We start from the raw sequence: 27,735 nt of genomic DNA, 5'->3' as shown, positions 1-27,735 counted from the left end.
AGCTCTGCCCGCCTCGCAGGACGCGGCCCCCGCGCCCTCAACGACCCCCCCCCCCCCTCCGCGCCAGTAGCCCCAGGGGCAGCCTCCAGATCGCGGCAGGGGCCGTTACGCCAGCCTCGCCCCGGGGGGAGGGGCAATGGCCGGGCACAGGAGGGTCACCGGCGCTCAGGGCCCTCCCCTCGGAGCAGTCAGGATAAGCCATGTCCGAAGCCAATATGCCTGCCCGAAGCCAATATGGCGGCGACACGGCTACACCATCCCACGGGGGCTCTCTCTCTCTCTCTCTCCTTCTCTATTGGTTACCTAGTAGGGGCTCAGCCAGCAAGACCCGCTGGGAGTGGCCAGGAATTCCGCGGTTGCTAAGGCGACCAACCGATCTGTCATTGGTAGAGCTCATCCTTGCGGGCGGGCTTTGACCCCACTTCGTGTTCGGTGATTGGTCAGTGTGCCTGGAGAGGCGGGGCGAGAAACCTCAGCAGCGGCGGCGGCTGGGCGGCCGAAGAACGGCGGGGATAATGGGCTGCTCTGATTGGCGGGACTGCCGCGGAGCGGGTGGGCCCGGATGCAGGCGGCGCGTGCGATTCGGCGAGGGCCGCGTGGGGGCGGGGCCAGGCCCGAGGTTTGTTGTGAGGGTGAGGGCCGGTTGTCAGGCAGGGGCCAATCAGGGTGGGGGATGGGAGCAGGTGGGGGGTCCGGGCTGGAAGGCGGAGCGGAGCTCGGAGCCGCTGCAGGTAGGAGGGGGCGGGAATGGAGTCGGGTCCGTCCCCCGCACGCCGGCTGCGGGGGGGGGCTGAGAGGGTCTAATTCCCCTTCCCCCCCCCGGCTCGCAGGCCCCACGGTGAGGGGTGGGGCGCGGTTCTGATTCGGGCCTTGGTGCCACTCATGGGGGCGGGGGCCCAGAGCGTGCTGGGCGGGGGGGTCCCTCCTTCTCCCCTCCCCCGGCCGGGGGCCCGGTGTGGGGGCGGGGACCCTCCCTCGCCCCTCCCCCAGGCCGCCGGGCGGGGACGCCTCCCCCGGGTGGGCTGCCGGGGAGCTGTTGGGGCTGGAATGTGTTCACGTGCCGGTTCCCGCGGCCGGGAGGGGGAGGGAGCTCGGCTGTGGGACCCCTCGGCGCGGAGCTATTGGGGGAAGCTGTAAAGGTGGCTCCTCCCCCCCCCCCCGTGCGGGGCGTGGGGGCTGCTGGCGTGGAGGGGCTGGCGCGGGGGGCCACCCCGAGGAGGGAGCTGAGCCGCACTCCCGGGCGCCCTGGATCGCGTGGCTGCGGGGCGTCTTATGAAGCTGCTCGCCTATGAGTCTCGCCAGAGAGGGGTGGGCAGGGGGTAGATACTCGCGTGGGGATGCGGCTCTGCCGCACGGATCGTATGTTAGCAATGGCCAGGAAAAGCTGCCACCTTCATTCAGTTTCTGTACGGAGCCTGAGTGACAACTCAAGGGTTTAAAACTCACTGGCTTAACAGCAGTGGCTTCCTCATAAAGGTGGAGTGGAACTTGATTCAGTAGGTCTGGGGAAACTTTTGGGTGACCTATTAAGATAAGTGGTTGCCTAGTAAGCTTCTTCCCTTGTGCTAGGTACACTGACTTGTAAACATCTTCAGGACCTAGCCATTGAACTATTCTAATTATTTTAATTGTAATAATTAGTGTATTAATAACCTCTGATTAGCCCTGTGATAATCTTATTGAATTGAGCCTTGTTTTGCTTTTGTTGTTGAAAGCTGGGAGATGGGAAGTGGTCATATAGGCAACCAGTCCATACTCTTTAGCTTACACTAGAAGAACAGGATTTGATGACCTTCCTCACAAATAATAATTAAATAAATATTCGTTATTTGTATTGCCATAGCACCTAGGAGCCCTAGTCATTAACCAGGACTCTATTGTGCTAGGTGCTGTTACAAGCAGAATAAATAGATGAATATTACAACTATACACTGAACTTTGCACCTGCTGTACTGACTGAGTGGTATCACAGGACAATGCCATAAACGTTAAGATTCTTTCTTTTTTTCTCTTCTCCAGGCATACAGCTCAGTGATATGGATCAAGACTAAGTCAGAACTCAAGATCTGGCCTATCGATTGGAGGAAACTGGCCACTGTTCTGGATACAATAGAATAAGAATTTTGAAAGGAATTGCATTAGCCTAAATGTGTCTGAACAGATCAAACAGCAGAAACTGAGGCCTGGGGGGTTGAGCCCCACACAATTCAGCAAAGTGAACCTTTGTTGGGAGGAAAGGGGGCACTTTTTCAGTGGCCATCAGAAAAGAACTGAATAAGGAAATGGCAACTTCTGTTGCCACCAAGACAGCTTGGAAGCTGCGTGAGTGTCTTTCATAGTGTTCTCTTGTCCTTCATTAGATTTCTCTATTTGAAAAAGGGGGAAGGGGAAGAGAGAGGCCTCTTGTTCTATTTTGTGGTATGAATGAAATTTCCCCAGGGAACTACCCACTCCCTTTCTAATGTGACAATAGAGCACTCTTTTAAAATTCAGGGGTCTGTTTGTGGATGGAGGGCAGAGAGAGAATTGTGGAAGGGCATAGGGCATCCTCTGAACATCCAGCCAGAGTGACTTAAGGACATAGCTAGAGATCGGTCTAGGGGATACGTTTCTTTGGGATTTGCAACGATGATGATAGGGCATCCTCCTTTCTGTCTTCAATTCCTGTTGTCTGAGGTTTTTTTGGACATTAAATCTCTCTTTTTCTCTAAATTTCAGGTCTGTAACAACCTGCTAATTCTCTAATATAATATAAGAACAGCTGGTGAACAGGTTGGAACGCTAATAAAGCCAAGCCTGCCTTGGAGTGTTCCACTTGTTTAATGTCAATATTCTTTTTGGATTGCTCTCTGTTGCTGCCTCTACCATCGCTATAGGTACAGTAGGTTCTTGGATCGCTGCAGGAAGGGTGCTGGGATCATTACAAGATCTTTATGTCTCTGGCTTCACCATAAAAGGTTCACGAGAGGGAGTAAACGTCTGTTTTTAATTGATCTTTTCTCCAAAGAAAAAGAGTGGCAAAGCAGCTCCTAAATGTCAAAAAGAGAAACACAGAAAAATGCTTCTCCTGCAGATGTTGCAAATTTTTTGTGAGATGTCAGAAGATCAATAGAACAAGTAGGAAGTAGTTGATTATCCACAAATGTGCATTCCAGGCTGAGTATTTGAGGCCCAGAACTGGATTAGTGAGAATGTTGCCCATCTGGGTTGCTGTATGTTTAATAGAACTGTATTAATAGAGTTAACTGGTGTATACGATCAAAGGCTGTATAGCACTATATACCTGGCATCAGTTGGTTCTTCTATTCAGTTTCACAATCAGAAAAAATGTTTTTCTTACTCTCCCCGTCACCACCACCGCCCCCCAACACCCCACCCCCGCTGAAGTTCACAGATTACTGGAAAAGACAGCACTTGGTCCATTTCAAATCTCCATCCCATTTCATTCGGCAACCGTGCCCATGCTGTTGATCTTTAATATCACTATTTCCTACTTCATTTTAGCTCTGCCTTCAGAGTAGTAATCACTCAAGTGCTAGGAAAGAGGTGTAGCCAGGATAATTAGGGCCTTAAAGGTTGCTGAGCCAATGTGTAGTTCCTAATGAGAGAGCATTTTATGAAAGGGTTTGTGGGCTTAGGGAAATCAGCACTTCAGAGAGAGAGGGTTCTGCTTCCAGTTTTTGAATGTTGGCATAAAATTATCATCTGGCATTTATTGAGGGGGTTGAATGCTTCAGCAATGACTCTTAAAAATTGTAAAAAATTATTAATAAAAGATAAAGGGAGGCTATGCAAATGTTCACATTTCACAACAACATTCAGTACTTGCACCACCCAATCTTAAATAGTCACTATTCGTCCCTTAATACCAAAGGAGGATTTATGTAACTAGTATTGTATGTGCCTTTGAATTTCATGTGTTGACACATGCTCTGGTTTAATATTGTCATTTAGTAGAATATTGGTCTTTCATTAAACTGCAAGTACATCCTCAGCAAATGTCCCTTTCTCATTTAATTAATAACCTAATTACAACTGAAACATGAAAGATGTTTCTCTAGCTAATGTGAAAGTTATGTGGTTTCGCTTTCTGTAACGTGCTTTGAGATCATCAGATCAGAGGGCAGGAACAATTGCATACTCTTTGAAGTCTTGGAATATTAGTGTCACTTTTAAAAGTGAGCTGCTTCACACCCAATTATCAGAACGAAGGCTGGATTGGTTATTAGCTAGCATTTTTACAAATGTTTCGTAACCATTTCATAAACAAATCTAGCTGCCTTTAAAAGACAAGAACTTTTTAGCTTTGATATTAAAGAATTGGTAAATGCATTTGGCAAAAACTTAACAATTTGGGTGCATTTTAAAGTGCCCTTTAATGTAAAACAAATGCAGATCTGGCTGTTTATAGTGGGACGTCTCCAGAGTCCACCGGGGTCCTGGGGCTATCTTCTCCCCCAGCCTTTATGAAAAGCTACTTTAAAAAAAAACAAAAAAAACACCTTTTTAATTCTACTTCCTTATTCAACCTCTCTAAAGCATATCTATGTCCATCCCTCCAATAGGGACATCTTTTGTCACTGCCCCCAAACTAACTGTATTGCTATGCTTCACCTACGTTACATGCTGAGAATATAGGCAAAGGCTCTGCCAAAATTCAAGTAGAAGGGAGCTCCGCCCATCCCAGGTGCCGAGTCTTAATTTCTCGGCAAGGTAGCACGTGTGACTGCAAACCTGCAAGTTTGGCTCAGATAGGACAGTGTGAACTTCTGCTACTGTCCAGAACAATATTAGGGAGCCTTTCTCTAAATGATCGGTGGCTGCTTTGTACCATGCCAACTTCTGAGACCCTTCATCTGGCCAGGAGAGTTCACACAGGTACAGATGATGAACTAGCTTCTGTAAGGAATGTGCTGGAACCAAGCAAATTCTCCTTTTAAAAGCTACTGAGTCACTATTAGTAAGATAAGATAGTCACTGTGAACCACACTGAGACTAGAGTGGGATGATGAAGGTTGATTGGCATATATCACCAAGCATAGCAGATAGGGCCAAGAGGGGCTGCTGCAAACAAGATAAGTAAGTAGCGGGGCTTCTTATCGGAACTCTAGGTTACTGCAGTTTGCGCAGTGAAAACTGGGAAGTCTTTCCCAGTGGATTACTAGTCTTTCAGGAGAGAAATTGTGTATCGTACAAATACTTGTTGTGACTGTTTGTTTGCTTTGTCTTGTGCAGAAGAGATCACGGCTCACAGCAGCAACGTGTCCTCGCTGGTTCTGGGCAAAAGTTCAGGTCGGCTGCTGGCAACTGGCGGAGAGGACTGTCGGGTCAATATATGGTCTGTTAACAAGCCCAACTGCATCATAGTAAGAGTTGGCTGGTTTTTTTTTTAATTTGCTTGTGGGTAGGTTGTGGGAGGAGGCAATTGGTCTGCATAGTTAGAGCCAGAGAGAGTCTGGCAATGTCATAAATCCTCCAGCTAGGTTTTACCAACCCCTCTCGTCTGCTTTGGAGTGCTACAAAGCTATACTGGGACACAAACACAGTAAGGTAGCTTTGGTGGACTAATGTTGTCCAGCAGCCGCACACAGTTTGAAAGTGGCTTTGTCCCTTCAGTTCACATGACTCTGAACCAGCTATACCTCTCCTCCTATGCCCTGCTAAGGCCCAACTGTGTGACAGTGGCCTTCAAAGATGACAAGGGTCTAAAATGAGTGACATTTTAAAAAAATGGAAATTATTAATTTCTTCAATGTGTACATTTTTCTATTACCCTAGTATCTTGATTCATAATTCATACTGGGGAGATCACCAGCTGTGTGGGGAGCAGAGGTAAATCACTCTAGTAAGTGATATCCGTTCAGTGAGGTGGTAGGAACAGGAGAAATGTTTAGGAGGAGTTCACAGTTAGCTGAATATGTGGGGCAGGCAATAAGATGCCCTCTTTCTGTGTCCCCATAGTTTTCTCATTCACCCCCAAATTAAACTTGTAATTCTTAATTCTTTCATCCCTCTCCATTGTAGGCATTTCTTCTTTTTCCTTTACTCACCTTTTCTTCTTTACGCTTGTCCCCTCCTCCTCGAGTCTTCTCTCCAAAATGTTACCTATTTTATTGTTCCTCTCCATCTGTCACTCTTCTTTTCTCCTTCCTCTTGATTTTCCACTTCATCTCCTTTACCCCATCTTCTCTCTCTTCCCCCAGTCTAGCACTGGCTTGACTCAAAAAGGTTTTAAAAGGTACATTTGCACTGGTTCCTTCCTCGTCCTCCCACTGAAGACAGGCCAGGGCAGGTAATGGAGTCTCCCACTGAATACTTGAAGATCTTCATGACATGTGGGGTTTGAAGAGAGCAGCCCTCCTGCCCCTGCACAGTTCTTGGTTTTGTGTCTCGTGTTCAGTGAGAGGGCAGACATCACCTCTCTCTGTAGAGTAGCTGAGTTGTGGCTGTGGGGTTGGGGGAAAAGATATCATTAGCTCATAGCACATCAGTGCTACTGAGTGCAGGGTGACCAGAGTCTTGTTTCCAGTGAAGAAGGAACAAAATCCTAGTTAGTAACTGACAGGAACTGTCTTTCAAAACAAGGGCAATCCAGCATGTCTGGCTACCTTTAACATCCGTCCTAGCATTTGCTCAGACGATACATATTGGGCTTGCTGTTGTTTGCAGCATGCAACTATTACAGGGTTGCAAACTATTAAAGGCTTAGTTTTAGGATAGGCTTGTCTTACAGATTAATATTCAGGGTGGTGAGATTTGTACCTTGGAATTGGGGCACATCCTAGGCCAGGCTGCACTCTCAGTTGCATCATATCTACGGCTGCATGTTTTATTTGCCTCTGCATAAAACTGTGTCAGGATATTGTGCTGATTTGGCCATAAGCTGGGCAGGGAGAAGCTGTGTGCAGCATGTTCAAATGCACTATAATAAGAGTAAAGCTACCACAATAATGTGAAATGATCTTGAGCACATGCCAATTATAAAGGCAGCTAGCATTTATCTGTGCTGCATCCTGCTTTGATGTTTGATTTGGATGTAGGGGACACTTGGTGTGGTAGGAGAGTTGAGTTGAGAAAGATAGAAGGAGGAAGTTTTCACTTCATTTCACACACACAAACACCCATTCGTTTGAACTGGCATCTCTCAGGAAATGTGAAGAGGACTAAGTAGATACAAGAAATCTCTATCCCTTATTGGCAGTGCTGTTTCCTTCCCATAGGCTTTTGCAATGTCTCTGGAGGATCTGCATGGTGATGTCAGAGCAGTGTGAAACCAGGGCACTGGTTTCAGTTTAGTCAGCAGGGGCATAAGATTCAGCATCTCTTCACTGCCCCCCCACCCCCCCCCCCAATTGAGGGCAGAGAGAACTGCAGCACTAGATTTGGACTGTTGTGATGTCACCATCCAGGCTTCTGCACATTTGCCTGGGTTTTCCAGGGAAGAGAGAGAAGTCAGAACCTAGTATTTCTAGTGTTTTTGTTGTTTTTAAAAACAAAACAAAAGATGGGTTTTATTTGATGGGGGCAGGGGAATCGCTGTGATTTTACTGCTTTATGGTGTATAGAGATGTTCTCAATGGGATTTTTGTTTGCTTTGAAGTTCACCTTTAGTACTTGATTTTTTAGGACCCCCAGTACCCTTGGGGAGAGGGGAGGCAAGTGACTTACAGCTTTGTGACCCCTGATTTGAGTCCGAGTTCTCTGTTGCACACAAAACGTTAACAGTTGCAATATTATAGAAAAGCAATCCCAAGCAAAAACTGCAGAAAGATCCAGGTGGGTTTTAACTTGTCACTCCCTGGTGTTACCTTAATAAATGTGAAGGGTGGAGAGAGCTGGATTGAATTTTTCAAGGGAGCCATTCTAAGGACAAATAAAGGAAGAGTTTGGATTTGGAATAATAAGCATCGCTTAATGGTACTAAAATACCTATAACAGCACATATTAACTAATTATTATGCACATATTAATTTGATTATTGGAACAACTCCTTATTTTTGTGTTACGTGTTTTATGGCACGGGCATTTTAACTAAATGGTTACTTATTGCACAGTATCTATACAGTCAAGTTAGAAGCATTTTGAGATCCTTGAGAATGAAAGGCACTGTGTACATGGCAGTAGCTGTTGCATCAAGCTAATGCTGCAGTACTGTTGTAGCACTGTTGGTGAGCAGCCAACGCTGGCTAGTAACGTGTACTTCTTTGCTTGTGAGAAGGCTTTCAGATAGTCCTGCTTATGCTATAAGGACAGCTGTGGTTTTGTATGACAGTCATCTGACTCATTTACAACAAACCTGGTGTAGTTGTGTCTATACAGCATATTTTTCACTGCACATGCATGTGCTGACCTAATTTATACATCCACACCTACTGCTTGACTACCCGTGTTTGTGTCGGCACGTTCTGAGAAAATCTGGGCAACTATCTCATAGTGCCTCAGCAAGAGATACAGTGCTCGGGGGATATGCGCGCAGAGTGACACCAGCCGTACTTGGCAGGGGCTGAGGGAGGCAATGCATCTTAGAATGTTATACCACACTGAGAGCTGCCAGGAGGGAGGACCAGCCAAATTGGCTGTGCGGTAAGGAGGTCCTGCCTGTTGCAAAACAGCATGCCAAACCAGTTACAGGATAATACCATGTGCCCGCATAGGACTTTTCAGAGTTGCACCTCCAGTCTGCTGACTGCTACTGTTGACTTTCCTTGCAGAGTTTGACAGGCCATACCACACCAGTGGAGAGTGTGAGGATCAATACAAATGAAGAGCTCATTGTTGCAGGATCCCAGTCAGGATCCATTCGAGTATGGGATCTGGAAGCTGCCAAAAGTAGGTTTCCATTCTCCTTTGCGTCTTCCATTTAAGTCAGCAGTGTGTGAGCACAGCAGGGTGGTACAAACTTTTGGGAAATCCCTATACCACATATCCCCATTGACCTGGAGAGGTCCTGACTAGGAAGGTCAAAAATCTGGATAGGCCCTTATCGACTGATAGTGTTTCCTTCAGCTCAAAACCAGTATTGTTAGAATGCTTTGGAGTGTTCTACTGAAGCTGCATAATGCACGTATACATTTGAACAGTTATAAATGTACACATGGGGTTTGTGTGAATGTACATAGTCTCATGTTGAGCCTGACTTAAGAGGCTGGATGTTTAGGAATTTGGCCTGTGCATTTCTGTCATGTTCATGTGCAAGTCGTCATTGTAGGACACCTGCCAGGAATCTGCAGTAGATGAAACATGGTGCATTATTAGAGCGTTGATGGTGGAAGTCATGCTCTTGAGTCTAGTCAATTGAGGGCGCATTTTATAGATACAAAGTTAATATAAAAAGAAAAGGAGTACTTGTGGCACCTTAGAGACTAACCAATTTATTTGAGCATAAGCTTTCGTGAGCTATAGCTCACGAAAGCTTATGCTCAAATAAATTGGTTAGTCTCTAAGGTGCCATTATCGCTCACGAAAGCTTATGCTCAAATAAATTGGTTAGTCTCTAAGGTGCCACAAGTACTCCTTTTCTTTTTGTGAATACAGACTAACACGGCTGTTACTCTGAAAGTTAATATAATAGCCATTGAAGTGTCACTTAAACGTCTCAGCCAAGAAATACATTTTTCCGGTTTCCCCTCTATGCATCTTCTTGTGGCTTGCATTAATGTTTGCTAACTGCATTACCATGTAAAGCAGGGTCCCTGGAACAGTCCATTTAGTGCAGTTTCTTTGTTTAGCGGAAGTCGACTCAAAAGCATTTCTATGAAATGATGTACATGTCAGAATTCAGAGGAACTGCACCTGCATTCCTCTGCCCTTGGTGGACCATGGAGCCCACTCTAGGCTCCCAGCTCCTCAGCTGTCACTTCTCTTGGGCAAAGACCCATGTGTTTCTCCCCTTCTGACTGGGGTTTTTCCGGGCTGTACAGTTCCCTGCCTATACTGTGATATGCCCAGCAAACCAGAATGTTACTGTTTTGCTATTTTGCCGAAGGCTATGAACAGCTCTAATTACTAGCTGTTATAAGTTATCAGCCCTTTCTAGACCAGCACATTTATTCTTAAGATGAAAGCATTAGAGAAAAGGTATTAAAAACAAGAAAAGAACCTACACACATGCTAATAGGTGCCAGACATCACCCCCAACTCCAGCAAGGGCTCTGGGAGGAGTAAGTCCTTCAAACCCCACCAAGGGGTGGTTCTGTGTTTAAACAGCCTTAGTTCAAAACTAGCACACCCGTGAATAAATCAGTCCTTCCTTTATACAGCTTGAGCCTTTGATCTTGAGACTCCTGGAAGGGATAATCAGCAGACAATGGCCCCTCCTCAGGGCACCACTTCAAAAGGCTGGGTGTTTGTATAAACAGAGATGGGGAATTTGTATTCGACTCCACAGGCAAACGGTTTGTCCCAAAAGTCCATTCTTGTCTGGCACATCATTTAGTACAGTCCAAGGGTGGCCAAACTACAGCTTGCGAACTACATTCTGCTCTTTTACAGTTAACGTGTGTCTCACTGAGCCTCTCACGCCCCCTCATTCTCTGCCTCCCAAAGTGGGAGAGGGAGCTTGGGGCTTCTGCTCTGTGATGGGGCTAGGGGCTTCTGCTAGAGACGACTGGTGCCTGCTGAGAGTGGGGGGGCAGAATTTAAAGGTTTGCCCCCCAACAGCCTGAGTCACGCATCCCCTCCCTGCAGATCCCACGTGTAAGCTCCTTGTGGCGAAGCAGTAGCAAACAGCGGGGAGCTGCCTGGAGGGGCTGCTGCTTTAGTTCCACGGGAAGAGGCAGTAGCAAAAGTAGTGACTCTCCCTGCTGCTGCTGCTCCCCACAGCCAGGGCTCCCAGCTTGACAGCTGCAGCAGCTGCTGTGCAGGGAGGGGGCCCAGCAGCACCATGTGACTGAGTGGGGTCAGCAAATCCTGGCAAAAATGGGGGGGAGCACATGACTCCACATGTCCCCCTCCAAACATCACCTGCCGGGGCTCGGGGCTTCAGCTGCCAGGGCAGGCCTGCTGGGGCTTGGGGCTGCAGCCGCCGTGGGGCAGAAGCCCCGAGCCCTGGCAGGTGCACCCCAGTTCTCGAACGTCTGAAGATTGTTGTATGTGACTCAGAGGGCCAGTAAGTTTCGCCACCCCAGTATAGTCCTCTGAAGTTCATAACACTTCCTAGGGTTCACATTCCATGTCCCACCTAGATAGAGATTACGTGCAGTCCCAGCCCGCAGTAATACATCAACCATTTATTTAATATGATGCACCCCAGACATCCTTAAACTTGATTCGGTAAGGTCTCCAAAAGATATTGCAGAAAAATACCATATCTGTCACAGTACATAGATGAATAAGCTGTGCACAGACTGGCCAGTATACAATATCAGTGTGTATTTAATGGTAAGTGGCAGCATGGCTGGACTTGTGGATTGTCTGTGGGAAAATTAGCACTGACTAATAGGGTTTTTCCTCCCTCTCTGTGCTGCTACTTTCTTTCCAGTTCTTCGTACATTAATGGGTCACAAGGCAAATATCTGCAGCCTTGATTTCCATCCTTTTGGAAGCTTTGTGGCTTCGGGGTCCCTGGACACTAACATCAAGGTAAGGCCAGTCTTTTCTGGAAGTACCCTCTTCATCCCCTGTGCATGTGTATCAGAGTACCATGATTGTTTTGACAGCAAAAAAGATTGTCCTGTTGGAGGTTTGTAAAGTATCAGTTGCATGTGTGTAAGGAGGTGTGTTCATAGATGCTTGTGAAATTCCTGCTTGTATTCTTATAGCTGAAATTTATCCTAATAATAGGAGTCTGGTTCATCTCTTAGGGTTTATGGTTTATTTCTCAAGCCTCTTGGTGTTAGATGCCAAATTAAATCTGGTGTAAGCAAGTGTGATTACACTGAAATCAGTGGAGCTACACCTGCTTATAGCAGGTCTGCATTTGGCCCTAAGAATTTAGCTTTCATGGTATGAAATGTCTTGCCAGCCGTCTCTCTTCTGAACACTTCAAGTTGCAACTTGACTCCAGGCCATTCCTACATGGGCAGGGGGAGGGAGGGGTAAAGAAATATACTTTGCATGGGCTTGTGTTTTAGCAGCCCCTTTAGCTGCTGGGCACCTGTCCCATAGCTATTCTACAGTACTTATGGGCTCTGTAGTAGGGAGACCTGTCATTCTGTTATGACTTTCAGGGTCCTTCATAACTGTGGTTCTAAGCATGTTTTTTGTTGCTCTTTCCTGTAGCTCTGGGATGTAAGAAGAAAAGGCTGTGTCTTCCGGTACAAGGTAAGGTGTGCTTCACTATCATTTGGGGGAGGGGAGAGGAGAGGAGATTCTCTCTGACTTATGCAGGAATCGAGATGGGATCACCTAGAATTAATTTATTAATCCCTTGGTATTGGAAATTGGACTGATGTGACCTGTGAAGTCCATGCAATGAAAATGAATGGCCTGACCACTTGTACAGAGCCTGATTGGATAGAGAGGCTGCAAGAAATGGTTAACATAAGAGTAAATGTACTATGTGTTGTCAGTGACAATGGTGCTTACAGAGCATCCCATGAGTGAGTGTGCAGTGGAGTGATGCATTGCCCTTGTGCTGGAGACATGAATTGTTCGTGTTCTGCAGGGTGTGACCGGGGTCCCAAGGAGCTACACTGGAGTTACTCAATTAGAGTGAACTGCAAAGAATGGGGCAAACAATCCCCAAAGCTGGTGGATATTCCAATACTTACGTTTATCAAACCAGCACAAAACAGCTTCTGTAATACCTTACTGGTTACCCAAAAGCCAATAACACAGTTCCCTTAAAGCCACCCAGCCTTAGGCCTCCACCCAGACACCCAAGTCAAATATGATGAGGATTACTGAAAATCTTATTCATCATATAAGAAAGTTCTACTAATCCCAAAGGATTGGACACATTACCTCCCAGGTTAATGAATACTCCAGATCTTACCCAAATACACACTACAGGCAATTTTTATGAACTAAACTAAAATTTATTTAAAAAAAAAAAGAGAGAGTATTGGTTAAAAGATCAGTATACATACAGACATGAGTACAGTTCTGTGATCAGATTCATAGTAGAGATGGTGAGTTTTGTAGATGCAAAGAGTTCTTTCAGAATTAGTTCATAGGTTATAGTCCAATATCCATATGCAGGGGGAGTCCAGGTTAGGACTGGAGATCTCAGCCTTTTGGCTTAAGCTGCCCCTGCATGAAGCATCAAGCAGATCTGAGATAAAAAGTTTCAGGACCCCAGGCATTCTTATACAGTTCCAGGTCTTCCTTGACAGCTCAGAGTCCTTAGGCAAACAATAGGCAATCGTGGATACTTTGAAATAGATCTATTTCCTAAGCATCTCCGGTAATTAGCTATACGGATTAACATAAGGCAATTGCCTGTTTTTTCCACCATTGGCAGGTGATTCACTATACATTTCAAAGAGAGATGAATACAGTGATATTACTATGTTTATAGTTCATTTTAATGTTAAGATGTCCTTTTAATCTCTGAATCAATAGCTATAGTGATAGACAGGAACTGTCTGTTTATCTGGCTAACATCTGACAGGATATAAGTACACACATACAATTAGTATCACCTCCAGTTCTCTAACAATACAGGTTGCGTTTCAAAGTTCTAGCCTATCTAACATGGGATGGCCATAATTACCATTCGCATACTTTTCTAACATGTCCCTAAAGGTTGCATCTGGGTCATTTATCCTTCAGGATGCTTAACCCTTTCTGGCCATGCGTCACACTTTGTATAAGTTTCGTTGCAGTTATATAACAGATGTAGCAACAATGATTTGTATGGTCGTATTCTAATTAGATAACATCACACAGGGACCTTCCATGTGAGCTTTGCCACCATACTATGGAATCTTTCAAACTGTAATAAACATTACTTGATTTCATTTTGTTACAAGCACAGAATAAAATGGAAAGAGGAAACTAGGATTTCCTCCTAAGGGCACAATGAAGGTGCAAACCCATTGCAAGCTGTATGTGGTTGTATTTTTTTAGGGTCACACACAAGCAGTTAGGTGTCTCCGATTTAGTCCTGATGGGAAGTGGTTAGCATCCGCTGCAGATGATCACACTGTAAAGGTATGATATTCATTATCAAGAGTGTGGCAAGAGCCGTTCCTCCTTGTGGCATGTGGAAGGGCAGGGGTACTGTTCTTTAATTTGTGTTGCCAGTTCTCTACCCCACCTACTCCAGCTCACTTCGCAGTGATGCGAGCCCCTTAGCTTCATAGGGTAAGTCTCTGAGCAGGGACCATTGTCCAACAGTGCAAAACAGCCAGAAATGAGATGTGGCTAAGTGAAATATAATTCCTTACTGTCCAACACACAAGAGTGTCCTGCCTCTAAAGGTTGAGGGTACATTGACTGCCAGGTGAGGTGAACCTGAGGCTGAAAATGAAAGCTCAGCCAGTTGGATGGTTAAGCATGTGCACTTTCCAAAGAGCTGTCAGGGACACAACTTGCCAAATGCAGAGAGAATTCAGCAAAGTATCTGTTCTAGCAGCAACTCTTCAATTTCTTCTGCTGTGGTATGGAGGGCTCTGGGCAAGAAGCTGGCTTCATTTTCAACCTCCGTTCAGATGAGCAGGTCAGTCATTGCACCCAAGATTTATAAGTGAAGACCAGATGATGTGAAAAGTTAAACCCTACAGGTAAAATAACATATAGCACATCATGACTTAAAAAACCTCTTATTTTAGCTACTGAAACCCCCTCTAGTGCCACTGTATATTCTTGCCAGTCTTCAACAATGATAGAGGTTCTTTGACAAATCTCCAAATAAAAACAAAACTGGAAATAACCCTCAGTCTGATTAGAACTCTCGTGGCCCTGGTCATTACCTGCCAGAGGCAGGCTTGTGGGCTAGCTAGCAGATTTCCAGTGGAGAACAATCCAGGGTAGACACATCCTCTCTCAAGCCTGACTGTTCTTTCCTTCTTCCAGTTGTGGGATCTGGCGGCTGGGAAGATAATGTTCGAGTTTACAGGACATACAGGCCCAGTAAACGTTGTTGAATTTCATCCCAATGAATACCTCTTGGCCTCCGGCAGCGCTGACAGGTACATGCAGGGAAAGAAAAAGCAAGATGTTTATTCATCTGCTCCTGTATTGGTCTCCACCCTCCTGGGAGCATTGCTGTTCATGTAGGGGGCGAGACATTCCCACCACTGGAGGAGCTGGACAGTTGCACTGCAGATTGCAAATGTGGTATGATTCCATGCAGATCCTACCATGTTCTCCCAAAATCTAGTCGCAACTTCTGTCACACTAGGAATCAACGAGCTAGACTTGAGTCGAACACTAATGCAGCCACAGCAGGCAGCCTGTCCCCACTGAGTCATCCATGGCTTTGGGTCAGTGCTAGATACCTATGGAGCCAATAAGCATCTCCTTTTGCATCTGTGGCTGGATCCAAATTCTGCTTTAGCGTTATTACCTACTGTTGGGGGGGTCATCATTAGCACACAGCAATAAACTGCAGTAGAAAATACCGTTACATACTATTATAACGGTCTGGGTCTCTGGCTTTCTAGAATTACAGCTATTCTTTCCTTTCATTCTTTGTGCTTACAGGACAGTCAGATTCTGGGACTTGGAGAAGTTTCAAGTGGTGAGCTGCATTGAAGAAGAGGCCACTCCTGTCAGGTACATTATACTTGTACCATAGTGAGTTCGGTAGTGACCTAGCATATGGGTTCGGCCTGGTTAAAAGGCCAAGTTCTCATTAATGGGACACTTTGCTAAGGAAAGTTCATGCTGCTGAAGTTGAAGCTCTAGGACACTTATGGCACTTGTCCCTGGTGTTCTGGTGAAGTAGGATGTTCAGCCCTGGTCTCCTTCAAAGACTATCTGAGTTAGTAAAGTCTTGGATAAATCTTGGTCTCTTTCCTTTTCCAGGTGTGTTCTTTTCAACCCAGATGGCTGCTGCTTGTATAGTGGCTACCAGGATTCACTACGTGTGTATGGCTGGGAGCCTGAGCGCTGCTTTGATGTGGTCTTGGTGACCTGGGGAAAAGTGGCTGACTTATCTATCTGCAACAACCAGCTGGTGAGTTCCCCTTCGTGAATTGGAGAGAAGAGTCTGAGAAATACCAAATAAATATTCCCTGGGCTGCTTACTGGGCCTCTGACTTCTACAGACTGGCCGTGTTAGGCTGTCACAGCTCATAGTTGGCCATGGTCAGTCTTAATGCTGGTACCATGCTCCTCAGCAGGTCTCAGAATGACGGATAAACATGGGGCAGCATCGTTTTCTCCTTGGATCATTGCTTGTGTAGTTCCACGTGCTGCTCCCTCTTACCCCGCTCCACGTCTGTCTGGCTTCCTGAGGAACAAATGGGTGGTAGTTGGGGCTCTAGTCCCTTTTGCACCCTGGAGCTTGGCTATTTGATACCATGAGCATGTGGCCCAATGGAGAATACTAGCTAGAAAGGTTTGAGCCCCAGTGCCAAGAGCACGACTGTATGCAGACAGCTATCATGAAGAAAACCCTTAGCAGTAGTGGCCTTTCTATCCCATCTAACAGGTAGGGCGAGAATAAGAAGGTGAGGTGACATGACAAGCTTTAAGTCTTAGTGAAGTATTGTCAGAGCCATGGGTTGGATCTAGGTTTCCTAAGTTCCACTCTCATTCACGAGCCCCTCTGCCAAGCTGCTTCTCTTTTTCACTAGTGCAGCTGTTTAGCATACGCTCATAGTGCCCTTTTTCTGCTTGCTTTAACCAATGTCTGATCTGTTAGTTAATGCCCTTTGACACATTCTCAGTAACTTTCCCTGGTAGATTCTTCCATACCTTGCTTATGCTCCCAGTTGCTAAAGGCCCTTCTGGTCACTGTTTTGGGATAACACCACAGAGAAGCCATTCAAAACAAGTTATGTAACTGATTTAAAGGAGAAGAAACCCTAAGTCCAGCCCATGGGACCTCAGCTTAGAGGGGCTAACATTATACTGGACTCCTAACAACTTGCCTTATTCTTGCTCTTGGCAGATAGGGGTTTCCGTCTCGCAGAGTACAGTCTCCTCGTTCGTTGTGGACCTCAGCAGAGTCACAAAGTCTGGTTCTGGTCTTCATGGACCGATCAAAGATGATAGGCCTCTGGTTCAGCCCACCCCCACAGGGTCCTCCCTTCGACGCATCTATGACAGGCCATCAACTACCTGTAGCAAGCCCCAAAGGTAAGGAAGAATCCGATGCGGGTGTGTGCTTCACAATTCCAAATGCTTTATTGGAAGGAGTGGAGAACTTAGTGCTCTTTCTCTCTAACATACCCTGCCAGTCTGCTCCTGACTGGGACTCTCTTATTGGCAGAGTGAAGCACAACTCAGAGAGCGAGAGGCGCAGTCCCAGCAGTGAAGATGACCGGGATGAAAAGGAATCAAAGGCTGAGATCCAGAATCCAGAGGATTACAAGGAGATCTTCCAGCCCAAGAATTCCATCAGTCAGTACCAGACTCTGTTCTGCTTTCCGGGTGGTAGCAAGGATTAGGGTTTGGAGGCTTCAGAATTAATTAATTAATGGGGCCGGATGAGTTGCATCCGAGAGTGCTAAAGGAACTGGCGGCTGTGATTGCAGAGCCATTGGCCATTATCTTTGAAAACTCGTGGCGAACGGGGGAAGTCCCGGATGACTGGAAAAAGGCTAATGTAATGCCAATCTTTAAAAAAGGGAAGGAGGAGGATCCTGGGAACTACAGGCCAGTAAGCCTCACTTCAGTCCCCGGAAAAATCATGGAGCAGGTCCTCAAAGAATCAATCCTGAAGCACTTACATGAGAGGAAAGTGATCAGGAACAGTCAGCATGGATTCACCAAGGGAAGGTCATGCCTGACTAATCTAATCGCCTTCTATGATGAGATTACTGGTTCTGTGGATGAAGGGAAAGCAGTGGATGTATTGTATCTTGACTTTAGCAAAGCTTTTGACACGGTCTCCCACAGTAATCTTGTCAGCAAGTTAAGGAAGTATGGGCTGGATGAATGCACCATAAGGTGGATAGAAAGTTGGCTAGATTGTCGGGCTCAACGGGTAGTGATCAATGGCTCCATGTCTAGTTGGCAGCCGGTGTCAAGTGGAGTGCCCCAGGGGTCAGTCCTGGGGCAGGTTTTGTTCAATATCTTCATAAATGATCTGGAGGATGGTGTGGATTGCACTCTCGGCAAATTTGCGGATGATACTAAACTGGGAGGAGTGGTAGATACGCTGGAGGGCAGGGATAGGATACAGAGGGACCTAGACAAATTGGAGGATTGGGCCAAAAGAAATCTGATGAGGTTCAATAAGGATAAGTGCAGGGTCCTGCACTTAGGACGGAAGAACCCAATGCACAGCTACAGACTAGGGACCGAATGGCTAGGCAGCAGTTCTGCGGAAAAGGACCTAGGGGTGATAGTGGACGAGAAGCTGGATATGAGTCAGCAGTGTGCCCTTGTTGCCAAGAAGGCCAATGGCATTTTGGGATGCATAAGTAGGGGCATAGCGAGCAGATCGAGGGACGTGATCGTCCCCCTCTATTCGACATTGGTGAGGCCTCATCTGGAGTACTGTGTCCAGTTTTGGGCCCCACACTACAAGAAGGATGTGGATAAATTGGAGAGAGTCCGGCGAAGGGCAACAAAAATGATTAGGGGTCTGGAACACATGAGTTATGAGGAGAGGCTGAGGGAACTGGGATTGTTTAGTCTGCAGAAGAGAAGAATGAGGGAGGATTTGATAGCTGCTTTCATCTACCTGAGAGGTAGTTCCAGAGAGGATGGTTCTAGACTATTCTCAGTGATGGAAGAGGACAGGACAAGGAGTAATGGTCTCAAGTTGCAGTGGGGGAGGTTCAGGTTGGATATTAGGAAAAACTTTTTCACTAGGAGGGTGGTGAAACACTGGAATGCGTTGCCTAGGGAGGTGGTGGAATCTCCTTCCTTAGAAGTTTTTAAGGTCAGGCTTGACAAAGCCCTGGCTGGGATGATTTAATTGGGTATGGGTCCTGCTTTTGAGCAGGGGGTTGGACTAGATGACCTCCTGAGGTCCCTTCCAACCCTGATATTCTATGATTCTATGATAATCAGCTCCAGGAGGAAAGACTGATCTTTGGCTAATTGGCACAGCCTGTGACTATTTGGAGTTCAGAAAACCTCTATTTAAAATTCTTTAAAACGGAACTCTGAACCAAGGGCTACATTGGCAACTTACTAGAAGGCTGTATCTAACTAGCATATGGGGAAGCAAACTGCAGCCTCTCGTTTGTAATATAGAGGTATGGCCCAGAAACCAACCGCTCCATCTTGAGCGGGATGCCTTTCTGGTCAGATCAAGACGGAGCACTGGATTGTTAGATATCTCTTTTCACTTAGAATTATGGCAGTAGGCACCGTACTGCACAAACCCCATAGTTTCCAAGGGTTCCCATTTAAGGTGGGTGGTTAAGTGTCTAGTCCAAAGCCCAGCTATGACCATGTAGAGGGTTAAATGGTTAAAATTATCTAAGCTGTCTAAGGTGGTGGTGGTAGTTATATTAACTTCCTTACTGGTGTAATTAATAATCCCTTATCTTTTTATACGTTTTTCTGCTTCACTAATCTAATTGATTTGTGAACATGTTGCCTGACTCTGCACTTTGCTCCTTTTGAATTATGGGAACGTATTGGTCTGTTTTGCTCCTCACAGCCACAGTGGCTCCAAACCTTCAGCTGAAACCCAACAATAACATTTAAACTCTAGAGGAGATAAGCCAGGCTTCGATGTCAGTAACTGTCCTAATCTGCTTAGTTGTTGTGAGTTACACCAGTCCCAAGGCTGCTCTGTGCTAATCTGTGGCCTTGGCTTTCTTTTTTCCCCCTTCTTGTAGCTCGAACTCCACCACCAAAGAGTGAGCCCTTCCCAGCCCCTCCCGAGGATGGTGAGTTGGGACTGTCCACCTGAATGCTGGGTGAGGGTGGGATGGGAATCAGGGGGGCAGGTGGCTGTTTCAACAGGATGCTCCTTGTCCAGAGAGATACATGACTTGTTCTATGTAATTCAAGTGTCTGAGTACCTCTGCTGAAAGCTTCTCCTGAAAGGGATAGAGTGTGACTTTTCCCTCCTCCCCTTCCTTCCTTCACTCCAGAGCCTGTTATCATAAAGGAAGCAGCAAAGCCCAGCCAAGTCGTGGACATTCAGACCCCACTGCCAAACCAAGAAAACGTATGTACCGTGTGAGCCATTAGGATCTTTCAACATCCCTATTCCCAATGAATTCCAAGCACTGGAGATTCTGGAATGTTGCTAATCATGCCAGTCCCTCCAGTGCACGTGAGTGGAGACCAGAAAGGGGGGAAACTGATCTGGGCAGGGCCAGGTGTAGAGCTCGAAGCCAGATCTCCAGTTTGGGTTCATTTACAAGCAGATTTTGACTCTGCTACTTTTAATTCTGTTTCCAGATTTCTAGTCTTGTCTCTGTTGGTGCCTCAGAGCCCCAGTGTGCATTGAAGAGAAACAGCTGTCAGATTTCACGGGATTCTTAGACCGTGGCTTCTTTGTATCTGAAGATTAACTGAGCCCCACAGGATGGGGCCTCTCCATTCACATTCAGGCGGCCCTAATGCCTTTCAGTGGAGTATCTCCATGCTCTTCACAATCATTAATTAAGCCTCACAACATGCCTCGGAGAGTCTCTCTCTCTCCTCCCCCCCCCGCCTGCCATGCCAGCAAACTTTAGATTGCTCCAGAAGGAAGTGGGTGAGGGAGAGGGTGTGAGACCTGGGGCAGAGTATTGCTGCTGTAACTTCTATTTCACTTTCTCCTGCAGCCTGACCTGGTTCAGAGGCCACCAATAGCCTCCTCAACCCCTGTGACCAGAGCAGAGCCATCAGTGATTCCTGCAGCCAGGAATGCGCCCATTGGGCTGAAGGCCTCTGACTTTCTGCCAGTAAGTAACTAGCTTGCTCTAAAGCAGGAGAGTTAAGCAGGTGGTTTGGGAGTACGGGGTAGCAGTGCCGTAGGCCTGGATTGGTTGTGCTCGGTTGTGAGGTTGTATTGGTGCCATCTCTGACCACACATACTGCGGGATTTTCTTATGTTCAGCCTTGGCTTAGACCGCTAAAAAAAGAACACAGAGGGGACAAACCCTGTGAGACAGAGCTGGGATGTGGGGCACCCCTGCAATAGGGCTCTTCATACTGAAAAATAATCACTGCTCCATGGGAGATTCCATAAGCCTGTGTTTCAGATCATTGAATGTGGCCTCAGAGGAACACCACAGGTTTTGCCCTCCCTCTGCTCACGCCTTATCAGTCAAGGGACCCTCACACCCCTAACTACTGACAAGCTCTTGGTTGGTTGCAATTGCCCAGGACCCCATGGTGCTAGCTGCTGTACAAACACAGAACAAAAAGTCCCTGCCCCAAAGAGTTTACAGTCCAAATAGGAGACAAGTGACAATGGATGGATCCTGAGACACGGGAGCGCAAGGAAACAGTGAGACAATACAGGTCAGCATGATAGGCAGTGAGCCAGCACACAAGCTGCCTAACATCGGTCAAGTTTTTTTTATAGGTATTGCGGCAAGTGTCAGTTTGTCTCTAAATTATTTCACTTTCACCTTTGTCTCCCAAATCAGGGATGGCTCCTAGAATTTCCCAAGGCAAAAGTCCTTCCCAAGCCAAGGCACTCTTCTGATACCAAACTAGGAACATGATCAGATGAAAGGGAGCTTCCAGCTTGGCTTAGACAGAAGTCTAGTTAAGCCTCTAATTAAATCCACAGAGCGGTTTGGTGTGTGTTGGGTTTTTTAACTCAGGTTGGTTGAAAATGTTGTGATTGAAATTTTTTTATTGGAAATGGGGTTTGTCTCAAAACAAACTTTTTTTTTCCCCCTCCTTTCCAGCATTTTGTAACTGTTTTCTAACAGTTGGAGTTGGGAAACAGCCAAAGGAGTGAGGGGAGAATCCACCCACTGTTAATTAGTAAAAAGGCATGAAAGATAGGTTTACCACCTTCTCTTCCTTTTTTTCCAGTGCAGGGAAGAGGGTGGGAGAAACACGCTGAAAATTAAAACAAACATTTTTCTGTTTGAAAGAAACAAACTGAAATATTTGAATATGAAACAGAATAAAAAAATTTTAATTAAAAATGTTCACTTTGGACTTTCCTATGGGAAATCAATGTTCTCCAGCTGAAAAATGTCAATAAAGACTTTTTTCTTGTGAAAAATTCCACCAGAAAGAATCCCATTTCTCTCCCAGGTCTAGTTTTCACTAGCTGTGTTCATTTTGTGCTTAAAACTTGCTGAGAACAAAAGTCCAAACTTGGAGAATATGAATTCTTTACCATGTCCCTATGCTGCCAGAAAGGTCAGACTCAATTACACCGAGATTCATTCTCGGATAGCCCATATTCCTACTGCCAAGGGAAGCAGGATTAGACCTAGGAAGGCTCCTCTTTATCCACTTCCCACAGTCTCAGACCACAACATCTTATTCTGCTGTCACCAATCAGTTGATGTTTTCTCTGTACCTCAGGCTGTGAAAAACCAAAGCCAATGCGAGATAGTGGACGAGGAAGCCATGTCCCAGATCCGTAAAGGCCATGAGACTATGTGTGTGGTGCTCACCAGCCGCCACAAGAACCTGGACACTGTGCGAGCGATGTGGAGCACTGGTGACATAAAGGCAAGGAAGTGGGATTTACTGGCATTTAGGGACAGGTCAGACTTACTCTGTGGGGTGGAGGTAGGACAGCAATTGGACAGGCCATCTCAGCTTGCGCAGAACTGGCTCTGAACCCCCGATTACAGGAAGATGATATCCAAGCATCGGTTCCTATCATTGCACCTTGGTGTGCTGTTTCATTCTTTTTATATGATTCAAAAGAAATGTGGAATGAACTGTAGTGTGGCTGCAATTGGAACTAGAGTAGCTGTGAGCTTCTCTGTTTCCTACATAAGGACCCTTGTGTGAATCAGTGGGTGTGTTGCTAAGTGTTAGGGTGGCTAGTGGCAGCATGCTCTTCTCTACTCTATTACCATGTCCCTGTGCCTGGTATTTAGAAAGTGATTCTCATAATGTTTACATGGGGTCTGTTAGTGTAAGCCTCACACTAACTTTTCTCTACCTCCTCTCCCCTTGTCTCAGACATCTGTGGACTCTGCTGTGGCTATCAATGATCTCTCTGTCATAGTGGACCTACTGAACATTGTCAACCAGAAGGCGTGAGTATTTGCAGCTGTTGCATCTGTGTAAGAATGTGTCCAGTAGGTACCTTCTACGCTCTGTGGTTGCTTTATCTGATATTGACTAGACATATCCTAACATCCACTCATCTCCTATATTGGGCATATGGCCACCAGTGTAAGAGCAAATGCATTTTAGTCACGTCTTTGAGCCTGCAACACTAGTGATCAGGTCTTTGGCACTAGTTCTTGCAGTGCCTTCATTGTTAGCAGTTAATGTCTCATCAGGAAAATGAGTCTTGTAGAAGAACTTCAGCCAGTTCTTCAGAATCCAACCAGAAATGACCAGAGCTGCTATTATGCCACTTTCCATCAAAGGTGGAGTGAGTGAACTCAGTCAGCAAAGCTCAGGCTGAACTGGCTGAGTTTTTTGGGTCTGAATGCATTATTTGTGTTGAATCAGAAAGCCCCCTGAGGCTTGTCTCCATTTCTCCTGGAGTGTGTTCTTTTCTTTTCAGGTCTCTCTGGAAACTGGATCTGTGTACTATAATCCTGCCTCAGATAGAGAAGCTCCTTCAAAGCAAATATGAAAGGTGAGGTGTTCAGGAAGCTACCTCCTTGGAGGACAAGCAGGTGGATAGTGGCATTCTTAGATGAGTTTCACTGGGTATTACACAGCTGCTCAGTAAAGAAAATACCAGAAAACCATGTAGGATACAGTTCTGCATAGATACATCATCTGGAAGAGAGAGGTGCAGTGGCCAAAGGTCAGGAGGAGCACAGGGAAACCAAGAAACGTGGAGGATAGGGTTTGCTTGGGGTGGGAGTTGTTACCCACTACAAGACGGACATTGAGAGCAGCAGATTGTTCTAGATATTTTGAATTGAAAGTAGCTATGGCAGAGCCAGGGAAGAGGTTGAGGCAGAATAGTTGGGCTTTAAACAATGACTGGACCAAAGGTTTTTTTGGAATACTCCACCTGGAATTTATAACTACGGTTGGGAGAGGAGATAGTCAAAGGAATGAATTGGAGTTGAGCATGTAGGACACTGGTTGAAATGTTTAGTCACAGAACAGGAGCACTTGGATAGGCAGGCGGGGAACCAAGAAAGCAAGTTGCTCCAGATGGACCTGGACCTGGGAACTGGTCATGAGGCAGCCTCTGGGTCATTTTGAAGATCCTGTGTACTTCATAGACGCACAATAAAGAAATGCAGGATGTCCCTCAAGGAACGACTTCCGGCTTTTACTCTTCAACCATGAGTATTAGTGGGTTTTATGGAGATTGAGTTCTGAGGCAGAACGTTTCTGTGCTTGAACAGGTTGCTGAGCAGGGGTCAAATGTCAGAGTCTCTGAGAGTGTGGGCATAGTTTGTATTTGTCTGCTGTTTAGGCCCAGCTTCTGCTTTCCTTTCTCCTTCCTCTTATTAGCCCTTCTTCTCCAGGGGGGTCTTTTATGCAGGCTGGGGAGGTTTGTTTGAGGACACCAACCTCAGGACACTAAGTTGGTGAGTGAGCTGTAAGACACGTTCAGCCAGGTGGTGTAAATATGGGAGTGAAAGTCAAGTGACATCTGACCCTCTGTGTCTTTGTGTCAGTTATGTACAGACTGGCTGCACCTCCTTAAAGCTGATTCTCCAGAGATTCCTGCCACTGATCACCGACATTCTTGCTGCACCACCGTCTGTTGGGGTGGACATCACAAGAGAAGAGAGGTAAGGCACCCTAGCCGCTGCCACGCCGCCTCCTGCCATACGAGCCCTCTCCTGATGTCATGGCATCACGCTGATTTTTCCTTTGGACAGTTAGAGGCTGGATGGATGCCCTCCCAGCCCCATCAGTCTTGCTCATGGAGTTAGAGGGGTTGCTGCAAAGCTATGCAGGGTATTCCTCCCCCTTCATGGGTAGCACCTGGCGTTAGGCGATGAAGGACCCTGCCTGAGAAGCAAATTCAGGCACTTGAGCTACTACTTTCTTCCCCCAACATGCGCAGTGTCCCACTGCTCCGGGAGCGCATGTGAATACCAAACAGCCACTGTCCTTTAAGGCTGTATTCCTTAAATGACCGCCCACAACTGGCTTCAGCCTGAAATTGGGTTTGCAAGATTCCTCATTTAAAGTGCAGTTTTTCTTTGAAAAGTGGCTCTGTTGAAATGGCACTTCCTTACATCGCAAACTGGCTCCCTTCGGGGCGGGGAAACAAGTAGAAAAAGAGCTGTTGGCTCATAGCATTGATAGAATTTCAAACATCTACTCGCACAAATCCATTGATATTTCTGTCTCTTCGAGCCACAGAGATGCAGGCGTTCTTCCTCCTTCCCATCACATATTCCCAGGAACCCCAGGGAGTGCTTGCTGCGGATTCATGCCCTGTCCCTCTTCTTTCTTTGCAGGCTCCATAAGTGCAAACTGTGTTACAAGCAGCTGAAGAATATCAGCAATATCATAAAGAACAAGTCTGGACTGAGTGGCCGCCATGGCAGTGCCTTCCGTGAGCTTCACCTCCTCATGGCTGTCTTTGAGTGACAGCTGCCTCCGCCTCCACACACGCAAACACACAGGTTCAGTTAGTTCCATCTGTCTCACGCCGTGTCCATCCCTGTTCCCCAGAGCACAGCAGGGAACCGAAGTCCCCGCTGGCTACCTGCCTCACCTCTGGTGCCTTAGGAGCTGGATTGAAAACCTGATTTGGAGGTGTCTGTCCTGCATGTGGGAGGGGCCTGGCTGGATGAAGACTGCAGCAGAGCTAAGACCTTTCTCTGGTTCTTATGTGGAGCTAACTTAAGTTCAGCTCTTCATAGAACTTTTACCCAGCTCTTTCTCTGTTAGACCTCCTCCCTGGGGTGGGGCTCAGAATCAGCCATCACTCTGCCGTCTCCCATTCCCATACTCATCGTCAGCCCGCTTGTTACCTGACTACTCCAGCCACGGAGAGGCTGTGGATCAGACCAGCTGGAACACTTGAGTCTGGACCTGGAGGCCTGCTCTGTTTTTCCCTTCACAGTCAGATGAGCGATGGAATCCCTTTTCCAGGAGCTTCCCTCTGCTTGGGTATCGCCAGTGCAACACTGCGGGAGAGCTGGTTCTGGGCAGAGTGCCCCTTTCCTAGAGCGTGGACATGGCTAGTGCTTTTCCACTGGCGGCTGGGACTAGCCCCTTCCTTGGTGAACTTTTTCAGAGGATTTGAGTCAGGATATCTCACAGCACTAGTCCTGCTGGTGTCACACCTGACGTCTCAAGGCCCTGTTTCCAGTGGAGGTTGTCTTGTGGTCTGCCTGATAGCGGGGGTGCTTAAGATCCCTGTTAGTGGCTCTTGGCTGCGTAGCTTTAGTTATGTTAAAATCTAACTAGGAGTAGGTGGGGATGGGGCCTACATGATCTGTTTGTAAATGGAACTTAGCCAGGACTTGCCCTATGTGTTTGCCTTTGGGGAGGGTTTTGAGCTGGGAGTGTGTGGGCGGGTGAGAGGCAGATGGACACAGACCAACCTCTTGCTACACCCATTGGACTCTTAGAGATTTTTCAATAAATGACTGTCAGAACCTTTGTCCATTCTTGCTTCTTTCCTGTAGGGAAGGAGGCTCCTGTGCTGAGGGCTCCCTCCCCACCATTAATACGCTGGAGCCTGCTGTTCAGGAAACTAACTTATAATGAATTTTATTAAAAATTTGTAACTTATTTGGAAAATCGTGTTAAACGTTTGAGTCTCTAAACACCCAAAGCCCTGCCCTGTCCTCTGTCCTGCTGGGAACGTTGTGGTGAAGGCAGGGCTCAGCTTACTAATGTTTACAGTGGGAACCATACTACGGTCTCGTCTCCTGCTGTCCGATGCTGCTGAACCGTGTCAGTTTGCATGTCACGGCCAAGGTGCAGCCCCTGAATTTGGAGAGGGCACCAGCAAGCGCCTAGTTCAGATTTTACAGGACATCTTCACTCCGCTGTCTTATTCCATCCTAGAAGCTTTAAAAGAAATCTCCATTCACAGCTTGTCCTTGAATGGACCAGTTCCCATGTCTGACATGGATCTCCTTCTTTCCTGTGGCACAGTTAAGGTCCCACCTTTAGGGTTTTGATGAGGAACTTTGTCTGAATATTCCCTTGGGTTGCAGGCAGGGTGTATGATGTACAAGAACCAAAACCCAAACCTGGTTAACACGCTCACTGCCCAAGCTAAATGCAATGGAACCAGCATCAAGTAACCCAAGCCTTTCCAGCACTGCGTCTTGACAATGTAAGGGCTGGGAACAAAAGTGAAACCCATCAGTGTTTTATCCTCTGTCTTCCCCGTTTGCTGCTTAGCCTGAAGAGGGCCATAACTCTTACCTTTTGCTGGAGGTAACCTGTTCAGTGTGTTGTGCTGACGTGTATACAGCTGTGCACAGTGGGTGAGCTGTGCTTGAACACTTAACAGTTACCTGCCCTGAAGAATTTAGTCTAATGACCCAATGCTGCAACATGGGAGCAGACAGTACAGTCAGTGGGACTCCATGGGTGAGTAAAGCATGGCAGCTGCAGGCCCAGTGGTGCGCTCTAGGGCAAAATGAAGGGCTTGGTTGACAGAGGCGAATCCAAGTGTATGAG

General features: G+C 46.7%; 1 protein-coding gene across 5 annotated transcripts; it reads left to right on the top strand.

Annotated features, from left to right (window-relative positions):
- Positions 1–597: 597 nt before the first annotated feature.
- On the top strand, positions 598–26,841 carry KATNB1 (katanin regulatory subunit B1). Of its 5 annotated transcripts, none has more exons than XM_048816631.2 (20): positions 598–619; positions 2,020–2,322; positions 5,236–5,366; positions 8,712–8,829; positions 11,480–11,580; positions 12,220–12,261; positions 14,011–14,094; positions 14,959–15,074; positions 15,589–15,660; positions 15,913–16,063; positions 17,003–17,190; positions 17,324–17,454; positions 19,854–19,904; positions 20,112–20,188; positions 20,793–20,912; positions 22,504–22,653; positions 23,116–23,192; positions 23,672–23,746; positions 24,753–24,869; positions 25,548–26,841. In XM_048816631.2, exons 2-20 carry the CDS (start codon positions 2,283–2,285, stop codon positions 25,678–25,680), a joined length of 1,974 nt encoding a protein of 657 aa, XP_048672588.1. In that variant the 5' UTR covers positions 598–619; positions 2,020–2,282; the 3' UTR covers positions 25,681–26,841. The 5 variants fall into 5 exon arrangements, with proteins under 5 accessions (XP_048672588.1, XP_048672586.1, XP_048672587.1 ...); XM_048816629.2 differs by lacking the exon at positions 598–619 and adding an exon at positions 653–731; XM_048816630.2 differs by lacking the exon at positions 598–619 and adding an exon at positions 747–838.
- Positions 26,842–27,735: the final 894 nt, after the last annotated feature.

Source organism: Caretta caretta, chromosome 12, assembly GCF_965140235.1.
Source record: "Caretta caretta isolate rCarCar2 chromosome 12, rCarCar1.hap1, whole genome shotgun sequence".
NCBI lineage: Eukaryota > Metazoa > Chordata > Testudines > Cheloniidae > Caretta > Caretta caretta.
This window is presented reverse-complemented; position numbering and strand designations above follow the sequence as displayed.